Here is a 17,503-nt window from a genome sequence, read left to right as displayed (position 1 = left end):
GTTCCCACAATCATCACACTCAGGAGGGAACTACGGAGACCACTGCGAGGATGGCGGCCGCAGTCGGAGGACCAAACTTCCTTCTGACCCCTACCTGGATTTTCCCCGCTCCTAGCAGTGGGAGTACACGACCCCACCCAGCCACCATCGCGGAGCAACGCTGCCCCGCTTCGGACTTAAGCCTGTGCAAGCTCTTTCCAACTTCAGCCAGAGGAGAGGCCAGAAGAGGACTCTTTCCTAAACTCCGCTTCCACCCACGAACGTCCTAGGCGTCCCCAGCCTTCCGGCTGCAACTTCCGGCGCAGGGGGAACGGTGCGGGAGGGGGAGTGGGTGGAAGGGTCGGTGCGGAAGGGACTTGGGACGGACGTATCTAACTTCCTCGGCACCGGCGGGGGTGGTGGGGGATATTCGTTCTCCCAGCCGCCTCCAGGTGCTGACTAAGAGGCCGGAGGAAACGGCGGTGCAAGAAGGATGGGCTAGTCTAGTCTAAGTGTCCGTGAAATCGGGAACCCAATAAAAGAATAAAGAACCTTTGAAAATCACGCTCGCTTCCTTTCCCACCCCAGGCCGCTGAGCCGGGATCCAGGAGGGGTGGAGAAGGGTGGGCAGGGCACCGGAGGAAGAAATCTCGCGATAGGAGACCGGCCGAGGCGGGGGTGGCACCTCTTCCCTCCTCCTCCTCCTCGCGTTAGTTCCGGTAGCAGAGGAGAGACCGCCGCAGTTGCTGCCACCTCCGGGGTTTCTGGCTCTTTTCTCATCGCCTTAAATTCGGTGAGTCGCAGGGCTTGCTCATCTCGGGCCGAGATTGAGGCCCCCAGTCGCTGGGTAGAGGGTGAGGAAGGCGGTGGGTCCTGTGCGGCCCGATTTGGATGGGCCCGGGTGGAGGCCGCCGCATGGAGCCGGACCGGATCTCGGGCTTGGATTCGGGGGTCGGAGCGGCTGCTTCGGCGGGGAGATCGAGAGGCGGCTGCCCGGGCCGGAACGCGGCGCGCGGGTGTGCCCCGCGGCTCCACGGACGGAGGCAGTGGGCGAGGCAGGCCCTCGTCCAGCCCTGCCCGGCCTGGGTAACAAAGCCGCCGCGGCCTCTGTTGGGTGATGTACGCGTGGGGGGTTCCGGCGGGCGGGGCGGAGGGGCCGCCACCACCACTGCGGCCGCCTCCACCACCGCTGCTTTCGCTGGAGGGCGGGCGGATGTACCGGGCGGCGGGGCCCCCGGCGCGAAGCGCCTCGGCGCCTTTGGTCCGCTCGTTGCGGCGGCCGCCACCGCTGACCACGGGGTCAGTGGAGAAGGGGCTGCGGGCGAGGAGCAGCCCTTGGGCGGGGGTGGATTATCCCATTCACCCCGGGTTGAATGGGGAGACACGTGCCCGGGCAGGAGGCTTGCCCTGTAAGGTATGGGGCGGAGGGGAGGCTAGGCCCGTTCTCAGTCCCTTTTTGCCGGCTGGAGTGGTGCAAGCGACCGCTACGGTCCCGGGCACGGCTTGAGGGTAGGGTGGTGCTGCCCTCGGATGAAGGGATTAACCTGATAGCGTCTTTAAATTGACATACATGTTTTGGATGATTACGGTGGTCGTTTCTGTTGGCCCTCTGTGGTGTTTAGAGTAGTGGAAGATGCAGGCGGATTTAAACAGGAACGAGGAGGAGACTGTGCTTATGATGGGTGATTTGCCACTAGTCGCAGTGGCGCTGTGAAGTCATTTAAAAGTGGCCTTCACATTTTATCTTTAAAAGAGTTTTTTTGTAGGGAGAAATGCAGGTTTTGAACTTACATTTAATCAAGCAAAGGTAATTCTTTGTGCCCGTCCCAAGTCTATTGCTAGGCTGAAAGTGTATGTTCTATGTAGTTTATCCGTGACTAGGCCAAGGTTTGATGCTTTGTTTTTAAAATGGATGTTATGGCACTGATATTTTTAAGGCCTTATTTTCCCCCCTTAGGGTGTCTTTTATGAATAATCAAAAGCAGCAAAAGCCAACGCTATCAGGCCAGCGTTTTAAAACCAGAAAAAGAGGTAAATATTTCTATTTTAATATCTTCTTTTCAGACGTCCAGAATAACTTATATCTTGGTTCCTCTGGCAGGCTATTGCTTAGTATTAAAACTTAAAGGGAAAGTACCAGAAAGGAGCTTGAATTTTTAGTTGACTGCCATTTCAGATATACCCTTACTGTTTCTACTGCTTTTAAGATTTGTGATACCAACATAGATATATCTAAGCAGGCTAGTGAATGGTCTTTATTGTGACTATACAGTGACTGTAAACAGAAAAAAAAAGTATGGATTTCAGGGCTTCATTTTCACTCGCTAAATTTCATTTAAGCAAGATTTTGCTTGAGAGAAAAGGTCAATTTAAAAAAGGAGAACTCCTAATGTGATTACTAGTTTCATCCAAGCTATGTGAACATTTGTGAGAGAAAAATCAGACTTTAACCCATGGAAGCTAATTATGGAACAGAGTTCACATTGCACTGTCTTTTGAAACTGTTTCCTCACAGACTGAGGTTTTGGATTTTTAAAAAAAAAGAATTGCATTAACTCCTTGTGTTTTATTAGGTACTTTGGAGAATATTGAATACTGTAGCAAGACACTGCACTCAAGATACAAAGTTTAATGAGATGTGGTCTCATATTTTGTAGTAGCTTTAATGTTTTACCCCTAAACTTTTCAGTGTTATTGCTCAAAAGTACATATTGACCTTATCTTACAGGAAACTTTTAGGAAATAAAGAACTGGGTTGGCTATTGGTTATAAATTATGTTTTTCAACCCTGAGTGGCAGACACTTTGAGATGTATATTACAGAATCTTTTTAAAATCTCTAATTGTAGCCAGCCCCTTTACAGCAGGGAACAAGGAGTGTTTTGATTCTAGTCGTTGAAGATTCCTTAAGTTTTAGGCCAGTAAATTTTCTCAAGAGGAAAATTAGTTGGGAACCAGAACAATTCTATAATGGAAAAGCCTGTATATATTATCTGGTATAATACATTATCAAGTAGTTTTAATATTGTTGTTAGTATCAGGAAGATAGTTCACTTCCCCAGTTGCAGATTGAGATTACTCATGGTCTCTTAGTTCTTGATAATTGGATCCTGATTTGCCTGGGACTGAATAGAGTTCCCAGGACATAGGCCTTTCAGTGTTGCAAACAAGAAAAGTCCTAGGCAAACTTTGGTCACCCTAGGGCTATGTAGAAATTAAGACGTCATCTAACCTAGATAGGGAAATCAAACCCTACTCTGGAGTGTGTGACAGCGGCACAGTAAAGGCTGGGTATATATCCAAGGCCCTGTTTACTGTGCTTTCTATTTTATTTATGTCATTTAATATTCAGAACAACTTCATGAGGTGGATCCTACTCTTAATCACCATTTACCTCAGGAACATTCAGACATGAAGAATGCACTAAGTTGCTCAACTTCAGATAGCTAAGTGCTGATCTCAGTTTAAATCCAGAGCCCCTACTCCTAACTGCCTCATGTCATGTATTGGATACTCCAAAAATGTACTTTCTAAAAATTACCTTAATAAGTATTAGAGTGATATTTTTTCCTCTCTTTTTAAGTAGAAGGTGTTATGGTCATTTAAAGAAAATCAAGAGGTGTCCATACTTGGACAGAATTTCACTCAGGAATAAAGTTTACCTGAGGTATAGAAGATACTCTGAATTTCACACATTCCAGGTGGAAATTGTCTCCTAGCAGTAGGAACACACCAGCTCATTTAGGTTATTTAGGAGACCTGCGTGAAAAAATAGAGAAAAGCCATACACTTCTTGTGATAGGCAGTCCTGCCTTGCAGTCGCAGAGGTGCAACTTGCAAAGGATGTGTGTTTAGTCTCCTGTTGTGTTTGCTTGTGTTACAGGTCTTAGGCAATTAAGTAGCATTTGTTATTTCCAGGAATTAAAATAAGTGAAATTGTAATGAATGTGATTACCTTACTCAGTAGTTACAGCTTCATAAGGCAGTGGTTTCATGCCCTTTTAAAACTTAAATGTTTTGGGGTTTTCCCTCCAGATGAAAAAGAGAGGTTTGACCCTACTCAGTTTCAAGACTGCATTATTCAAGGCTTAACTGAAACTGGTACTGATTTGGAAGCAGTAGCAAAGTTTCTTGATGCTTCTGGAGCAAAACTTGATTACCGTCGATATGCAGAAACACTCTTTGACATTCTGGTGGCTGGCGGAATGCTGGGTAAGTGTCTGGGTCTTGTGGAAAGTGTGTTTTATGGGGATTATGTAAAACCCAGCATATGAACTGTTTGACAGACATATCAAATCAGGATGGCTTTGTTTCTGTTTGTTTTCTTTTTTTTATCCCCTTAGGATTTTCTCTTTTTTTTTTTTTTGTCTCAAATTATAGTAAATTTGCAGATCGCCTTGCTCTGTATAGCTTTATATTTGAAATCCATGACAGAACCATAACATTTGGGGAAGACTTTTCAGTCTGATACATAAGTTCCAAAACATCTTTCATCAGTGATTTTTCCAACTTGTGTTTGCACACTCTGGGTTAATGAAGAAATCCGTATCTCTTGTTCTGTCTTACCAAATACTTAATACAGACAACCCTCCATATCCAAGGTTCTACATCCATGGATTCAACCCAACTGTGGATCAAAAATTTTCCAGGGCGGGGAGGAATAGAAAGTTCCAAAAAGCAAAACTTGCATTTTCCATATATCCAGCAACTATTTTTTAGCATTTACATTGTATCTGATATTACATACAACCTGGAGACCGTTAAAATATACAGAAGGATAAATGCAAGTATACAAATACTATGCCCCTGGTAACCCTGATTCAATTCCTGGGTTGGGGAGATCCCCTGGAGAAGGGATAGGCTACCCACTCCAGTATTCATGGGCTTCCCTGGTGGCTCAGGTGGTAAAGAATCTGCCTGCACTGTGGGAGACCTGGGTTTGATCCCTGGGTTGGGAAGATCCCCTGGAGGAGGGCATGGCAACCCACTCCAATATTCTGGCCTGGAGAATCCCCAGGGACAAAGGAGCCTGGCGGGTTAGTCAGTTGGTTCACAAAGAGTCGGACACAACTGAGTGACTAAGCACACACATTCCCTTTTATATAAGGGACTTGAGTATTGACAGATTTTGGTGTCTGCTAGAGCCCTGGAGCCAGTTGAGCACAGTGCTGTACCTGAGTCCGTAGGGTGGCAGAGTTGGACACAACTTAGCAATTATGTATTAGCCACTAGCTAATTATCAATCACTTAGAATATGCCTAGTACAAATAGAGAGGTTAAAATACACATTCGATTTTGAAGACAGTGTTAAATAAAATAAGACGCCTCAATAATACTTTGAATACTAAAATGTTAATATTTTTGATGTGTTGGGTTAAAGTATATCAAAGTTAATTTCACTTCTTATTTTTAATGTGGCTGCAAGGAGATTTAGAATTACATTATGTGGCTCACATTATATTTCTACTCATAGCCCTACTCATTTACTCCTGCCTTCACTCTCAGCAGCTCAGGATATCTTAACAGAACATGCTACTTAGTTATATATCCATATCCTCAATTGATGCTGGTAATTTCATTTCCATGGCTCCCTAAAGTATTCCAAAATGTTTTCACAGTAACATTGTATCAAACCTCACACCAGGCTGCTGGAATGAGAACTCTTATTTGTGTACATGCAGAATGGAGGCTTAGAGAGGCTTCCATAGCTTGCATGTAGTCAAACAGTTGCTCAGTGGTGGAACTGTAAAATCAGAAAGAAAGGTTGAAATAATTATTAATTTTAATTGAATGTCATTGCAATTTTTTTGTAAAATATACTTTTAGCCCCAGGTGGTACACTGGCAGATGACATGATGCGTACAGATGTCTGTGTGTTTGCAGCACAAGAAGACCTAGAGACCATGCAAGCATTTGCTCAGGTAAGTTAAACTTTACATATTTCAGTTAGCTGTTATCCATCTGGCTAATGTTTAAGGAATAGTCTGCTTTTAAGAAGTTGGTGGTAGAAGATTGAAGGAATTTGAGCTGAAAATTTAGAGGTGTTCTTGGTGTGCAGTATGATTTGGAAACTTAAAAATGCATTGGAGAAAAACAAAAACAAAAAAAATTGAATTAGTTTTCCTTTTCTTGTTTTTCTAGAATTAATCCATTTTTTAAGGAAAAAAGTCAAACTGAAAAAGGAAAATCAGTTCCCTGTCATGATTTTCATCACCAAATTATTCTACATATAACTTTTTAAAGGTGAATGAGTTATAGCAGATTAGCTTATCAGTCAAAATCTCATTTGAAAGTTCATACTAGTGCATCTAACCTAGGGACTGTTGTCTTTGTCATTCAGAAAGTAGAACTATATTTTACGATCTGTTAATATCCTGCTGCTGCTGCTGCTAAGTCACTTCAGTCGTGTCCGACTCTGTGTGACCCCATAGACGGAAGCCCACCAGGCTCCCCCGTCCCTGGGATTCTCCAGGCAAGAACACTGGATTGGTTGCCATTTCCTTCTCCAATGTGTGAAAGTGAAGTCGCTCAGTCGTGTCCGACCCTTAGCGACCCCACAGACTGCAGCCTACCAGGCTTCTCCATCCATGGGATTTTCTAGGCAAGAGTACTGGAGTGGCTTGCCATTGCCTTCTCCAGTTAATATCCTACAGATAGGTAAATGACTTGTATTTGAGCAGTAATTAATTTGTGCTTTGATACTTTGTCAGTAAGAGCCTATTGGGGCTGGTGATTAAAGTGTTAACGTTATTGGTATATTGTAGGATTTCAGAAAGGACAAGACTTCCTAAGCTGATTAGACATCTAATGAAAGGTTCATTTCTTTGCTGTTCTAGAGATATTGTGGAGAAGTCTTAGTTTCCCTGATTTAGATCTTTTGGGTATCTGACATTTTTACATATGAAGTTACTCAGTTCCTTTATTAATTCTTACAGGTTTTTAACAAGTTAATCAGGCGCTACAAATACCTGGAGAAAGGTTTTGAAGATGAAGTTAAAAAGGTATGAGCAGCAATATCCTTTGTGGAAAACAAAAGGTTGGGGCCAGAGAAGGGGATGTTAAATCCTAATTCTGCCATGGATTTGAGATAATTTTAGATATTTAGGTGGACGGTCTTTGAAATGAAGTTTGGAGTATATCATGTAGTTTAATTTGCTGTACACTCTTTCTTAGTTCTATGTTCAAACAAATGGCAAAAGGGTAAAAATCCAGTGGAGTTTGTTCAAAAGTTAGAGTAACAGGTTCGAGCTAAATACCTTAACAAAAAGAAGTTTACCATGCTTGCTGTCAGAGTCAGATAGTGTACATATCGGTGCACAGAAAATTTGGTAAAGTTAATAATATTAACTCATTTAATACTCTCAAAAGCCGTGTGAAGCAAGTTTTATTTTATACATTTACATGTGGGTGAGAGGAGACTGCACCAGAGGTTAAGTGTCTTGCCTAAGATTATTCAGCTAGTGAATATTATAACTGAGCTATAAACTTGAGTAGTTAGACCTCAGAGCCCATAGTTTTAACCAATATAATATGCTTTACTGCTTCTCTTTATATACTGCAGTTGCTCTTTTAACCCTTGACTGTTTACTTTTATAGCTGCTGCTGTTCTTAAAGGGTTTTTCAGAGTCGGAAAGGAACAAGCTGGCTATGTTGACTGGTGTTCTTCTGGCTAATGGAACACTTAATGCATCCATTCTTAATAGCCTTTACAATGAGAATTTGGTTAAAGAAGGTAATCAACGTTTCATTAATGGATAATCTCTATTTGGCTGAGAGTGGTGTAAATAAGAATATAAAAGATAAACTGATATAAAAGTTAGAATATAGTTTGTGTAGATTTGACATGTGTGATAATGATAGTTTTAAGTAGTATCCTTGAATTTAACTGGTTCATTTCAGTTCAGTCATTTAATGTATAACTTTAGCATTTAGACACACACCAAATATCCAGGGTCTAGACAAAATGTGATTGATTATAAAGTAAAAATAGAAATGCTGTGGAAACCCAGAGAGATTAATTCCAGTTGAGAAACTTGGGAACATTTTGAATAGAGAAAATGGGGGAACTGGCAAGCTGAAAAGAAAAACAAGGTCCCTTTTATGATTTCCATAGTTAAATTGTTCTGTACAGTAACTTAAAAGCTAACTTTTTTTTTAATGCTTTGATTAGAGTATTTATTGACTCACTGGAAAAGACTCTGATGCTGGGAAAGGTTGGGGGCGGGAGGAGAAGGGGACGTCAGAGAATGAGATGGCTGGATGGCATCACCGACTCTGTGGACATGAGTTTGAGTGAACTCCGGGAGTTGGTGATGGACAGGGAGGCCTAGCGTGCTGTGATTCATGGGGTCGCAAAGAGTCGGACACGACTGAGCTACTGAACTGAACTGAGTGTAATTCTCAGAGCAACCCTGTTAAGTGTAAGAATTGTAACTCTTAATTTTACACATCAGAAAAATATAACTTGACTAACAGTACACAACTAACAAGTGGTGGAATAGAGAAGTTAGACTGGGTTAGTAAACAGCGGCAGAGGGAGTTTCAGGGGTAGGTTTGGAGATAAAGTGAATAATCCTGTGTGCTGAGCCTTCAGAGAGAGGAAATGGGGAGGCAAAGTCATTGAAATCCAAGAAGGGACTTCTGTTAAATAAGCTCTGTTTTTCTACAGGGGTTTCAGCAGCTTTTGCTGTAAAGCTGTTTAAATCATGGATAAATGAAAAAGATATCAATGCAGTAGCTGCAAGTCTTCGGAAAGTGAGCATGGATAACAGACTGATGGTTTGTGACTTTTCATTCTTCACTTTCTTGACAACACTTAAGGAAAATGTGATAGGCAACTTTACCATTTTTAATCTGTGCTAAGAGGGAAAGTGTTTTTCTTGAATGATTTGAAGACCATTTAACCAGATTAAATTCTCATTTCAGGAACTTTTTCCTGCCAATAAACAAAGCGTTGAACACTTCACAAAATATTTTACTGAGGCAGGCTTGAAAGAGCTTTCAGAATATGTTCGGAATCAGCAAACCATAGGAGCTCGTAAGGAACTCCAGAAAGAACTTCAAGAACAGATGTCCCGTGGTGATCCATTTAAGGATGTAAGTATTTCACCAGAGTGAGTTTTAATAATAGCTGTAGAATGTTATGCTGGGGCTTTGCCTCAGTCTTTTTCATATTTGGTACCTTACATGTGCCCCAAAATTCTAATAGTTGGGGATTTTGTAAGGTGCAGGCCAATAGACAGACCTTTCTGTTTTCATCATGGGCTTTTCTTAGGTAGTTTGCCTATGTGTAACATAAGGTTTAGAAGTAGAAGTCTGTACCTTCTAGTTTTAAAAGTTGTGTGGTTGTATGTGGTCTCCTGGTCATTGTTAGTTGTTTGGAAAGGTTTTTATGCTTTTTGTAAGTTTGAAATGTTTAGTATCAAACTTACTTCTGTACTAAAGATCAAACTTATTTCTGTATGAAATTTGGATTCTTCTGCAGATAATTTTGTATGTCAAGGAAGAAATGAAAAAAAACAACATCCCAGAACCCGTTGTCATTGGAATAGTATGGTCCAGCGTAATGAGCACCGTGGAATGGAACAAAAAAGAGGAGCTTGTAGCAGAGCAAGCCATCAAGCACCTGAAGGTATGAGAATTGTGCTGATAAAACATTACTTTTGTAAGTGGGGATAAGCGCACTGTCTGTATGCTTTTCCTGTGGTTTCTGGGGGTAAACCACCAGTAAGTAGACAAATAACATATTAAATATTGGTGATACCTTTTAAAAAGTCTTGGGCTTTCTGTTGCTCACAGGATAAGAACAAATACATTTTTTAAAGTAGCTGAAACCTACAATTTAGTGTTTGCTTTTGAAAGAATATTGAAAAATAGGATTCTCTCTTTTTTCCCTTTAAAATGTTAAGACTGTAGTCGCAGTTCTCTGGAATCCTTGGTTTAGTATTGCCTCTTTGATTTAAATGCTTAAGAGATTTTTCTGCCTTTTTTTTTTTTTTAAAGCTTCCACTCAATAGAATATATAGTGATTGTAAAAGATGAGTTGTGTTCTGTCTTTTAGGAGTTTGTACTGAATTTACAAATTCATTGTACTGAATGACTAAATCTTTTCTCCTTTCCCTTTAAAAGCAATACAGCCCTCTACTTGCTGCCTTTACAACTCAAGGTCAGTCTGAGCTGACTCTGTTACTGAAGATTCAGGAGTACTGCTATGACAACATTCATTTCATGAAAGCCTTCCAGAAAATAGTGGTGCTTTTTTATAAAGGTAATTTAAATTTTGAATTTTGTTAATACATTTATTGCAAAACCTAGAAAACTCAAAATAATTCTGATGATTAGTTCTCTGAACATCAGCACCCTAAAGTATTTCACTCTAATCATAGGGCTGAGTTGTCTGATATAATTGGGTACATTTTCAGTGCATTATCATTTAAACATCTCTAAAACCTTGATGAACCTCAGGCTTCACCTGCTGTAGTCCTCTTCCCCAGACAAATGATTTTCTTGGTTTCCATATTAAACCTAGAGGTCTACCTGCATCCCCAGATTTTTTTTTTTTAAGCACCCTGTGCTTTGGTGATTATCAACTTGCGGTTAGGTTTCTTTAAAGTATCTATACCTCCACTTACTTCCTCCAGATTGTTTAGAAGTAAGTCTTTAAAATCCTCATTTAATTCTGGAAAAGTTAATAAATAACTTTTAATTTTATCAGTAAAACACTGGACTTTTTAAGTAGAATCACAGTACCACACGTAAAATAATTTTTTTAATTATCTATCACATATCCCTAATCATTTATCACAAGACTTCTCAACCTTGACACTACTGTTCTGGGCCAGAAAACTGTTTTGTAGATGACTGTCCTGTGCATTATAGAGTGTTTAACAGCATTCCTGGCATCAGCCAACAGATACCAGTAACACATCTCCCCAGTGCGACAACCAGCAGTGTCTGTAAACACTGTCTGATGACCCCAGGGGATCAGGTTGCTTTTGGTTGAGAGAATCACTCTACAAGTTGATAAAAAGTTACTTAGTATATGGTTCTCATTTCATCTTTTCTACTTTTCTTTAAAAAATTAATTTGTTGAAGAAACTAGTCGAGCGTTTGTAAGCAACAAAAATAATTGGTTTTACTCCACATTTCAGTAAAAATAAAAATGCTATGAAGGCATGTGCACCTTAGGGAGTTTCTAACTCTGCTTTAGTTACAGAAGTACTATATGAATACTCCACAAATGTAAAGGTTGCTCTCTTCTTTACAGCTGAAGTTCTGAGTGAAGAACCCATTCTAAAGTGGTATAAAGATGCACACGTTGCCAAGGGGAAGAGTGTCTTCCTTGAGCAAATGAAAAAGTTTGTAGAGTGGCTCAAAAATGCTGAGGAAGGTAAGTCTTTTCATTTGTGCAGTCTGGTAAAGCCTGAGAACTTATTTTAACGTGGACAAGAATATGTCCATACATGTCCTCTTTCATTCAGATACCATTTTGTACCTAAAGTACAGATTTTTGTTCATTCATGATGCACCTCCAAAAGCTCATTTACTTTAAGGCAGGGGAGAAAAACTAGATTTCAGGTATTTTGATGACTTGGCCATAATACTAACATTCTTAGGAAAATTGAGAATTTTGAGAATGTGTGTATTAGTCAATCACTCATGTCCAATTCTGGAACCCCATGGGCTGTAGCCTCCCAGACTCCTCTGTCCATGGAATTCTCCAGGCAAGAATACTGGAGTGGGTTGCTGTGCCCTCCAGGGGATCGTCCCAACCCTGGGACTGAACCCAGGTCTCCTGCATTGCAGATTTCTTTACCATCTGAGCCACCAGGGAAGTCCAAATATTTATGAATTTTGAGATTTACAGATGCATACTTTTTTATATCCTCCTCATATGAGTAGATCATTATTAATAAAAAATTTTAAGTAAAGTTATAAATGGAACTTTTACTTTCTGATATCATGTAATGCTTGATTGCACTTTTCCCCTTTTCTAGAATCTGAGTCTGAAGCTGAAGAAGGTGACTGAATTTTGAAACTACACCCTCAGTAAAAAGCAAACAGGAGTTGTAGATAAAATGTCATGTCTCATGTGTCCTGGTTCTTACATCTTCCTACCTCCCTATATCAAGCATGATATAAGGGCTTTCATGGCAAATTTTATTTTAACTGTTTCTATGGTTACTGGAAATGTTGGATTTAGTTTCTAAAACCATGTTTTAAGTAGCTACAGGAGCTATAGATTTGAATCTGATGTTGCATTAGTCTTTTCAGTTATCTTCTACCTCCTGTATTTTCTACTGTAATAATGTAATTTAAGGCCTTCCACAATGAACAGTTCACTTTATTCCCTGGGTTTTCTATATAAACAGTTTTCAAGATATGATTTGGTTAAAAATAATTTGTTATAAAAATTCTGTTTGCAAATTAAACTGTAAAAGTATCCAATGTCTCAGAAGGCAATGATTTGTGTGATAACTTGATATGCCCAAAGCCCTGCTCATCAATGAAAACTCTCATATACAGTAATTGAATTCATTAACATGAATCTTGAGTATTTGGACCATTGCTTCCATATTAACATTTTCTTGGCATTTTTAGCCCCAGATGTACTTGAGCTCAATTGTCTGCTCTCTGATTTTCATTCCCTAAAATGAAGCCGTGGAGAACAAACTTGAAAGTGGGGTATTTGGGAAATTGTATGTGGCAAAGGTAGTGGGAAGAAAAAAACTGAGCTTTTTCCCATTGAGAAACTTCTGCATTCAGTTTGATTCTTTCCACACAAAACAAAGGAATATTCTTTTCGCAAAGCCATTTTCAAATATACCTTGGAAAAAGCCTTGTCATTTAAGTATTTTACACTTATCCTGCACTTAGATTTGTGAGAGCGGACTGAAAATAGTGCAAGTAAAGCAAATGACTGTACTAAACCCAGAAAATTGTTGAAAGAAAAATGATCAGCATGTTCTATTTGGGACTCCAAATATAACTCAATATTGTTTAGCGTATTTGTTGTAAAGGGTGAAGTGTGGTGATAATGATGTATTCCTACTTGGTCATAGTGGACCAGCTTCATTCTCTTCTCAATTATCTGGCTATTAACTTAACCTAGTTGCCAGTTTTTTAAATTTCCATGAGCCAAATATCTCTTCTATACAGTTGATCCATTTATTTTAATGGCTGCCTTTTTAATTTCCATCTTTTCTTGCTGCTACCTGTCTTTATATGTAGTCATTAGAAAACAAAGTGTGGCCACGCTTTTTGCTGGAAAGATTTCATGTTGAAAGTGAACACTGAAAGTTTTTTGACTGGTGAAAGAAACAAGTTTGGAATAATGCCACAAGAGACTTGAGTGGGAATTGCCTTTTTCAAAGGTGCCATTCTTATGAACCAAGAATTTTGTGTTTAGAAGTTTATCTTGAGGGAATACATGTAATATAGTTTGAAATAAAGGTATAACCTTATGAAGAAGAGCATTATAATTGATACCATTGTGAAGGGGGTGAAATTGTTAAATGAATGACTTTTGATAAAGCTTTCATGCACAGGCAAAATGTATTCACTAGGTTTCTACATAGTGATCTGCTTTTACTTTGTAATTTGTAGTCCTCAAGACTTTTTTTAAAAAATAAAGTCCATCCTTACACTTAGGTTTATATAGGTCAGTCTTCTTTTTTTTTTTCTTTTTTTTAAATTCCCTGCTGATACCTAGTGGTAACTGTATGTTATGCGTCAGATGTATCTACTGTGTAAGCATTAAATAATTGCTCTTTTCATCCTTATGACTCCCAACTTCACAGAATTCTGATGTAGCAGAAATTACATTAACATTTCTACAACCAAACCATTGCATGTTACTGCAGTACAGAGTGTATCTTGTTTATTATATACTGTGTATAGTGAAAGTGTGTGTAGTTTTCCAGAAAACTACATTATGATCTTTGTCTGATCAGTTTTTTCCTTCATAATGACGAAGTAGTGTTTACTACAATATTAACAGTAAATGGATGTCACCTATGACAGTATAGTGTAAAGAAAGGGAATGCTTTCTAAAAAGACTTAGCAGATTTTCATTCTGAATTTTAAGTGGCAATTTTGACTCTCAGCTGCCAGTGCCAACCTCAAATATGTAAATACAGATGTTAAGATTGTACTTGTAATCATGATCCGATAAATGTTCATTGATTTTCCTAACTTGGTGTCAGTTTCTAAGGATAAGTCTCCTGTTACATACCATAATTAAATGTGTGCTTAGAGCTGTTTAACAGTGCACCAATGAATTTTTGGGGGGCCACACTACATGGCTTGCAGGATCTCAGTTCCCCAACCAGGGTTTGAACCTGTGCCCTCAGCATTGAAAACATGGAGTCCTAACCACTGGGCAACCAGGGAATTCTCCCAATGAATTTTAGTATCACAGATATGCTGTATATGTACTGTATCTGCTTTTTACATGAAAAGAGTAAGGGGGTTTTGGGGTCCTATTTGGGGGTGACACCACCCCCATTTGAGAAATCATACCCTAATATAATTTTTTTAAGGGTAGGACCACCTAGTGGTAGACATTTGCATTGGCAGACATATCTTTATGTGTCCAAATCCTGAAGCAGTATTGTTTTCTCCCAGAGTCAGTAGAAAATATCAGACCTTTGCTTTCTGCCAGTCACCATCATTTAACAGCTGTGCTTTACACCCTTCCTGCCACAAGCATGAGACAAATCATTTCCCATTGGCTTTGGATGTCTTGATAGATTCTTGCTTGATTTAGAAAGGTATTCATAATTAGAATAATTCAGGTTCCTTCTCATCTATAAAAATCAGTTAAAATCCTAGGTGAATGATCTAATTAAAGTAGGTTATAACACTGATAAACGACATTGAAATTTTACCAGTGAGTCTACAGTCATACCCAAGTAAGCTGCTTGTAGGAACTGATAGAACTATTATTGGCTGGTTGAAAATGTAACATAGATGCCAAAGTTTTAGTGTACTTTATTAAATTAATACCTAGACTACTGAATTACCTTTGTAAAAATTTCCTCTGATGCTATTTACAGGTGCCATGTAAAACAGGCTATTGCATTTCTGTGACAATTCTAGTAAACTGCCTTGCTGTGATCTTTCATGTAAAATATTAGTGCTCGAGTATTGATAAAGAGTATGTCTATTCACCAGCCTACTGAGGCCTAATGGTTTCACATATAATTATTAAGAAATATGTGGTTAAGATGGTTTTATGTAAGCAGAATCTAGAAAATAATGAATTTATAATTGGCCTCTGTCTAAAAAACTTGCAGTGGATTTGTACTTAAACACAATCTTGCATAATTGTATGAAATTTGGTTTGGATCAGAAAGATTTCCAAACTCCCTTTCCCTCTCTACGTTTTTTTCCTTCTATATAACTGGCTATTAGCCACCGTACCAAATCCAGTCGTTTTAATTTTCCAATGCACTTATAATCCTTTTATCTTTATTCCAAGATTATAATTTGACCTCTTAATGAATTGAAAAAAAGACGAGAATATTTTACAAATTCACTCAATTGCTGTCAACTTATTAACTCAATTAACCTTCAAGTAAAGGCTTCAACTGCTTGTGCCTACTCTAGTGCCCTAGAGGAGACAGTGGCAACAAATCTGTTCAGTCCTTTGCTTTGTAGACTTTATCGAGAGGGACCAATATCTCATTAAACTGTGATACAATTAGAATGTTTATAGTTGTATTAGTGTAGGTCTGCGAACTATGCATTCAATATGTATAATGAATTTGGGGTGCTACAAAGTTATCAAATATAATTGAGTTGTTTCAGGGAATTTCTGTCAGTGTAATAACCATTTAAAAATATCTTAGGATGAAAATAGTTTAAACCATTTTTTTTTAAAGCTGAACTCCTGAAGGCTGTGCTTCAAGTTGACTTAGAGGTAGACATTGGGGAAATACAGACTGAAGAATACTCTATTCAGAAAGTTGTTCTACATTCTCTGGCATCTTAAGAATAAAATATTATCTCTGTAAGTACACTTTATTTCCATTCTAGTTAGGACTAATGGATCCTGGCATGGCAAATAGCTGAAGAATGGAGAAAACGGGATAGCTGATAATCCAGATAGTTCTTGACACTCTGAACAACCTCAAGTACAGCCGTTCAAGCCAGTAATTACATTGCTGCATTATTTGTGTTTAACTGTGAAATTTGCTTCTTGCCTGTACCCTTGAAATTGAATAAAATTTCATGAACTCCTTACTAATGTAAAAAGAAGAGCAATGACTTGCACTGGTTGTTGTCAGTAACCTTTGAGTGCTGGAGTTGTTGAAAACTCTGTCTTTTTCCTGGTCCTTTCTGTTTTGCCTTTGTGTTTAAAATAGCATCAAAAGGCCTGTGCCCTCAGAAGACAATCATTTCCAGATAATGTTTGCTTTCATTTGACTCACATGTACTTCAAACTCCTATCCAAAGCTGTGCACATTCAAAAAATGCCATCTACCTTCTCCAGAAAGCTTCAGGTCCCTTCTCTTTCCTTCTCACATCTAACAGATCAAATCCTGCCCATTCCAATTACAAAATCACTTTTCTCCAAAGCCATCACCTGAATTGAAGCCATCAGCATCTCTTAGGGAGAAGGCAATGGCACACCACTCCATTACTCTTTCCTGGAAAATCCCATGGATTGAGGAGCTTGGTGGGCTGCAGTCCATGGGGTCGCAAAGAGTCTGACATGACTGAGTGACTTCACTTTGACTTTTCACCTTCATGCATTGGAGAAGGAAATGGCAACCCACTCCAGTGTTCTTGCCTGGAGAATCCCAGGGACAGCAAAGCCTGGTCAATGGGGTCGTAGAGTCGGACACAACTGAAGCGACTTAGCAGCAGCAGCATCTCTTAACACCTAGGGTAGTGTTTAAGACTTTTGCCTTTGCCTGGAGGGTGCTGTACAATCCTTTAACTTAATCTGCCTTCCCCTCATTCACACTACATTCTCTTGGATAGTGTTTGTCTGCTGCTGCTGCTACTGCTGCAAAGTCACTTCAGTCGTATCCGACTCTGTGTGACCCCATAGACGGAAGCCCACCAGGCTCCCCCATCCCTGGGATTCTCCAGGCAAGAACACTGGAGTGGGTTGCCATTTCCTTCTCCAATGTGTGAAAGTGAAGTCTCAGTCGTGTCTGACCTTTAGCAACCCCACGGACTGCAGCCTACCAGGCTCCTCCATCCATGGGATTTTCCAGGCAAGAGTCCTGGAGTGGCTTGCCATTGCCTTCTCCGATTTGTCTGCTAGTAAGCATTAAATTTTAGTTGAATGTGTGAAGGAATAAGTCTGGTGTTCCCTGGATTAGAATACTGAAGTTGAGTGTATAAAAAAATGAATGGGATGTTTACATGTAGAATTAACTCTGTTACATGAATTTGACAAGATTAATCCAAGATTTCTCTTCAGTGGTTAGGGTTGCTGTGACTCATGTGGCCCGGAGTAGAGGCTGTCAGTCAGCAGAGATGCTTTGCTGAGTTTAAGGCTATGGAAGTGA

The 17,503-nt window shown here is 39.6% G+C and overlaps 1 protein-coding gene across 4 annotated transcripts; it reads left to right on the top strand.

The window, feature by feature from the left end:
* Positions 1-643: 643 nt before the first annotated feature.
* On the top strand, positions 644-15,473 carry BZW1 (basic leucine zipper and W2 domains 1). Of its 4 annotated transcripts, none has more exons than XM_055397798.2 (12): positions 644-772; positions 1,937-2,010; positions 4,014-4,190; positions 5,805-5,899; positions 6,914-6,979; positions 7,575-7,710; positions 8,647-8,756; positions 8,904-9,074; positions 9,463-9,609; positions 10,107-10,245; positions 11,245-11,367; positions 11,975-15,473. In XM_055397798.2, exons 2-12 carry the CDS (start codon positions 1,947-1,949, stop codon positions 12,004-12,006), a joined length of 1,260 nt encoding a protein of 419 aa, XP_055253773.1. In that variant the 5' UTR covers positions 644-772; positions 1,937-1,946; the 3' UTR covers positions 12,007-15,473. The 4 variants fall into 4 exon arrangements, with proteins under 4 accessions (XP_055253773.1, XP_055253774.1, XP_088684558.1 ...); XM_055397799.2 differs by lacking the exon at positions 644-772 and adding an exon at positions 803-1,065; XM_088828432.1 differs by lacking the exon at positions 644-772 and having other exon boundaries at positions 5,862-5,899.
* The last annotated feature ends 2,030 nt before the right edge of the window (positions 15,474-17,503 follow it).

This window comes from Moschus berezovskii, chromosome 2, assembly GCF_049115385.1.
Source record: "Moschus berezovskii isolate FMDL1 chromosome 2, NW_MosBer_1.0, whole genome shotgun sequence".
NCBI lineage: Eukaryota > Metazoa > Chordata > Mammalia > Artiodactyla > Moschidae > Moschus > Moschus berezovskii.
Note: the sequence above shows the minus strand (reverse complement) of the source record. Positions and strands in the feature narration are given on the sequence as shown.

Excerpts from the sequence above, each read along its gene's own strand:
- BZW1 (XM_055397798.2), top strand. The coding sequence starts at position 1,947 with ATGAATAATCAAAAGCAGCAAAAGCCAACGCTATCAGGCCAGCGTTTT. Across the intron at positions 6,980-7,574 it reads TTGAAGATGAAGTTAAAAAG|CTGCTGCTGTTCTTAAAGGG; the intron begins GTATGAGCAGCA and ends TTACTTTTATAG. Across the intron at positions 8,757-8,903 it reads GCATGGATAACAGACTGATG|GAACTTTTTCCTGCCAATAA; the intron begins GTTTGTGACTTT and ends TTCTCATTTCAG.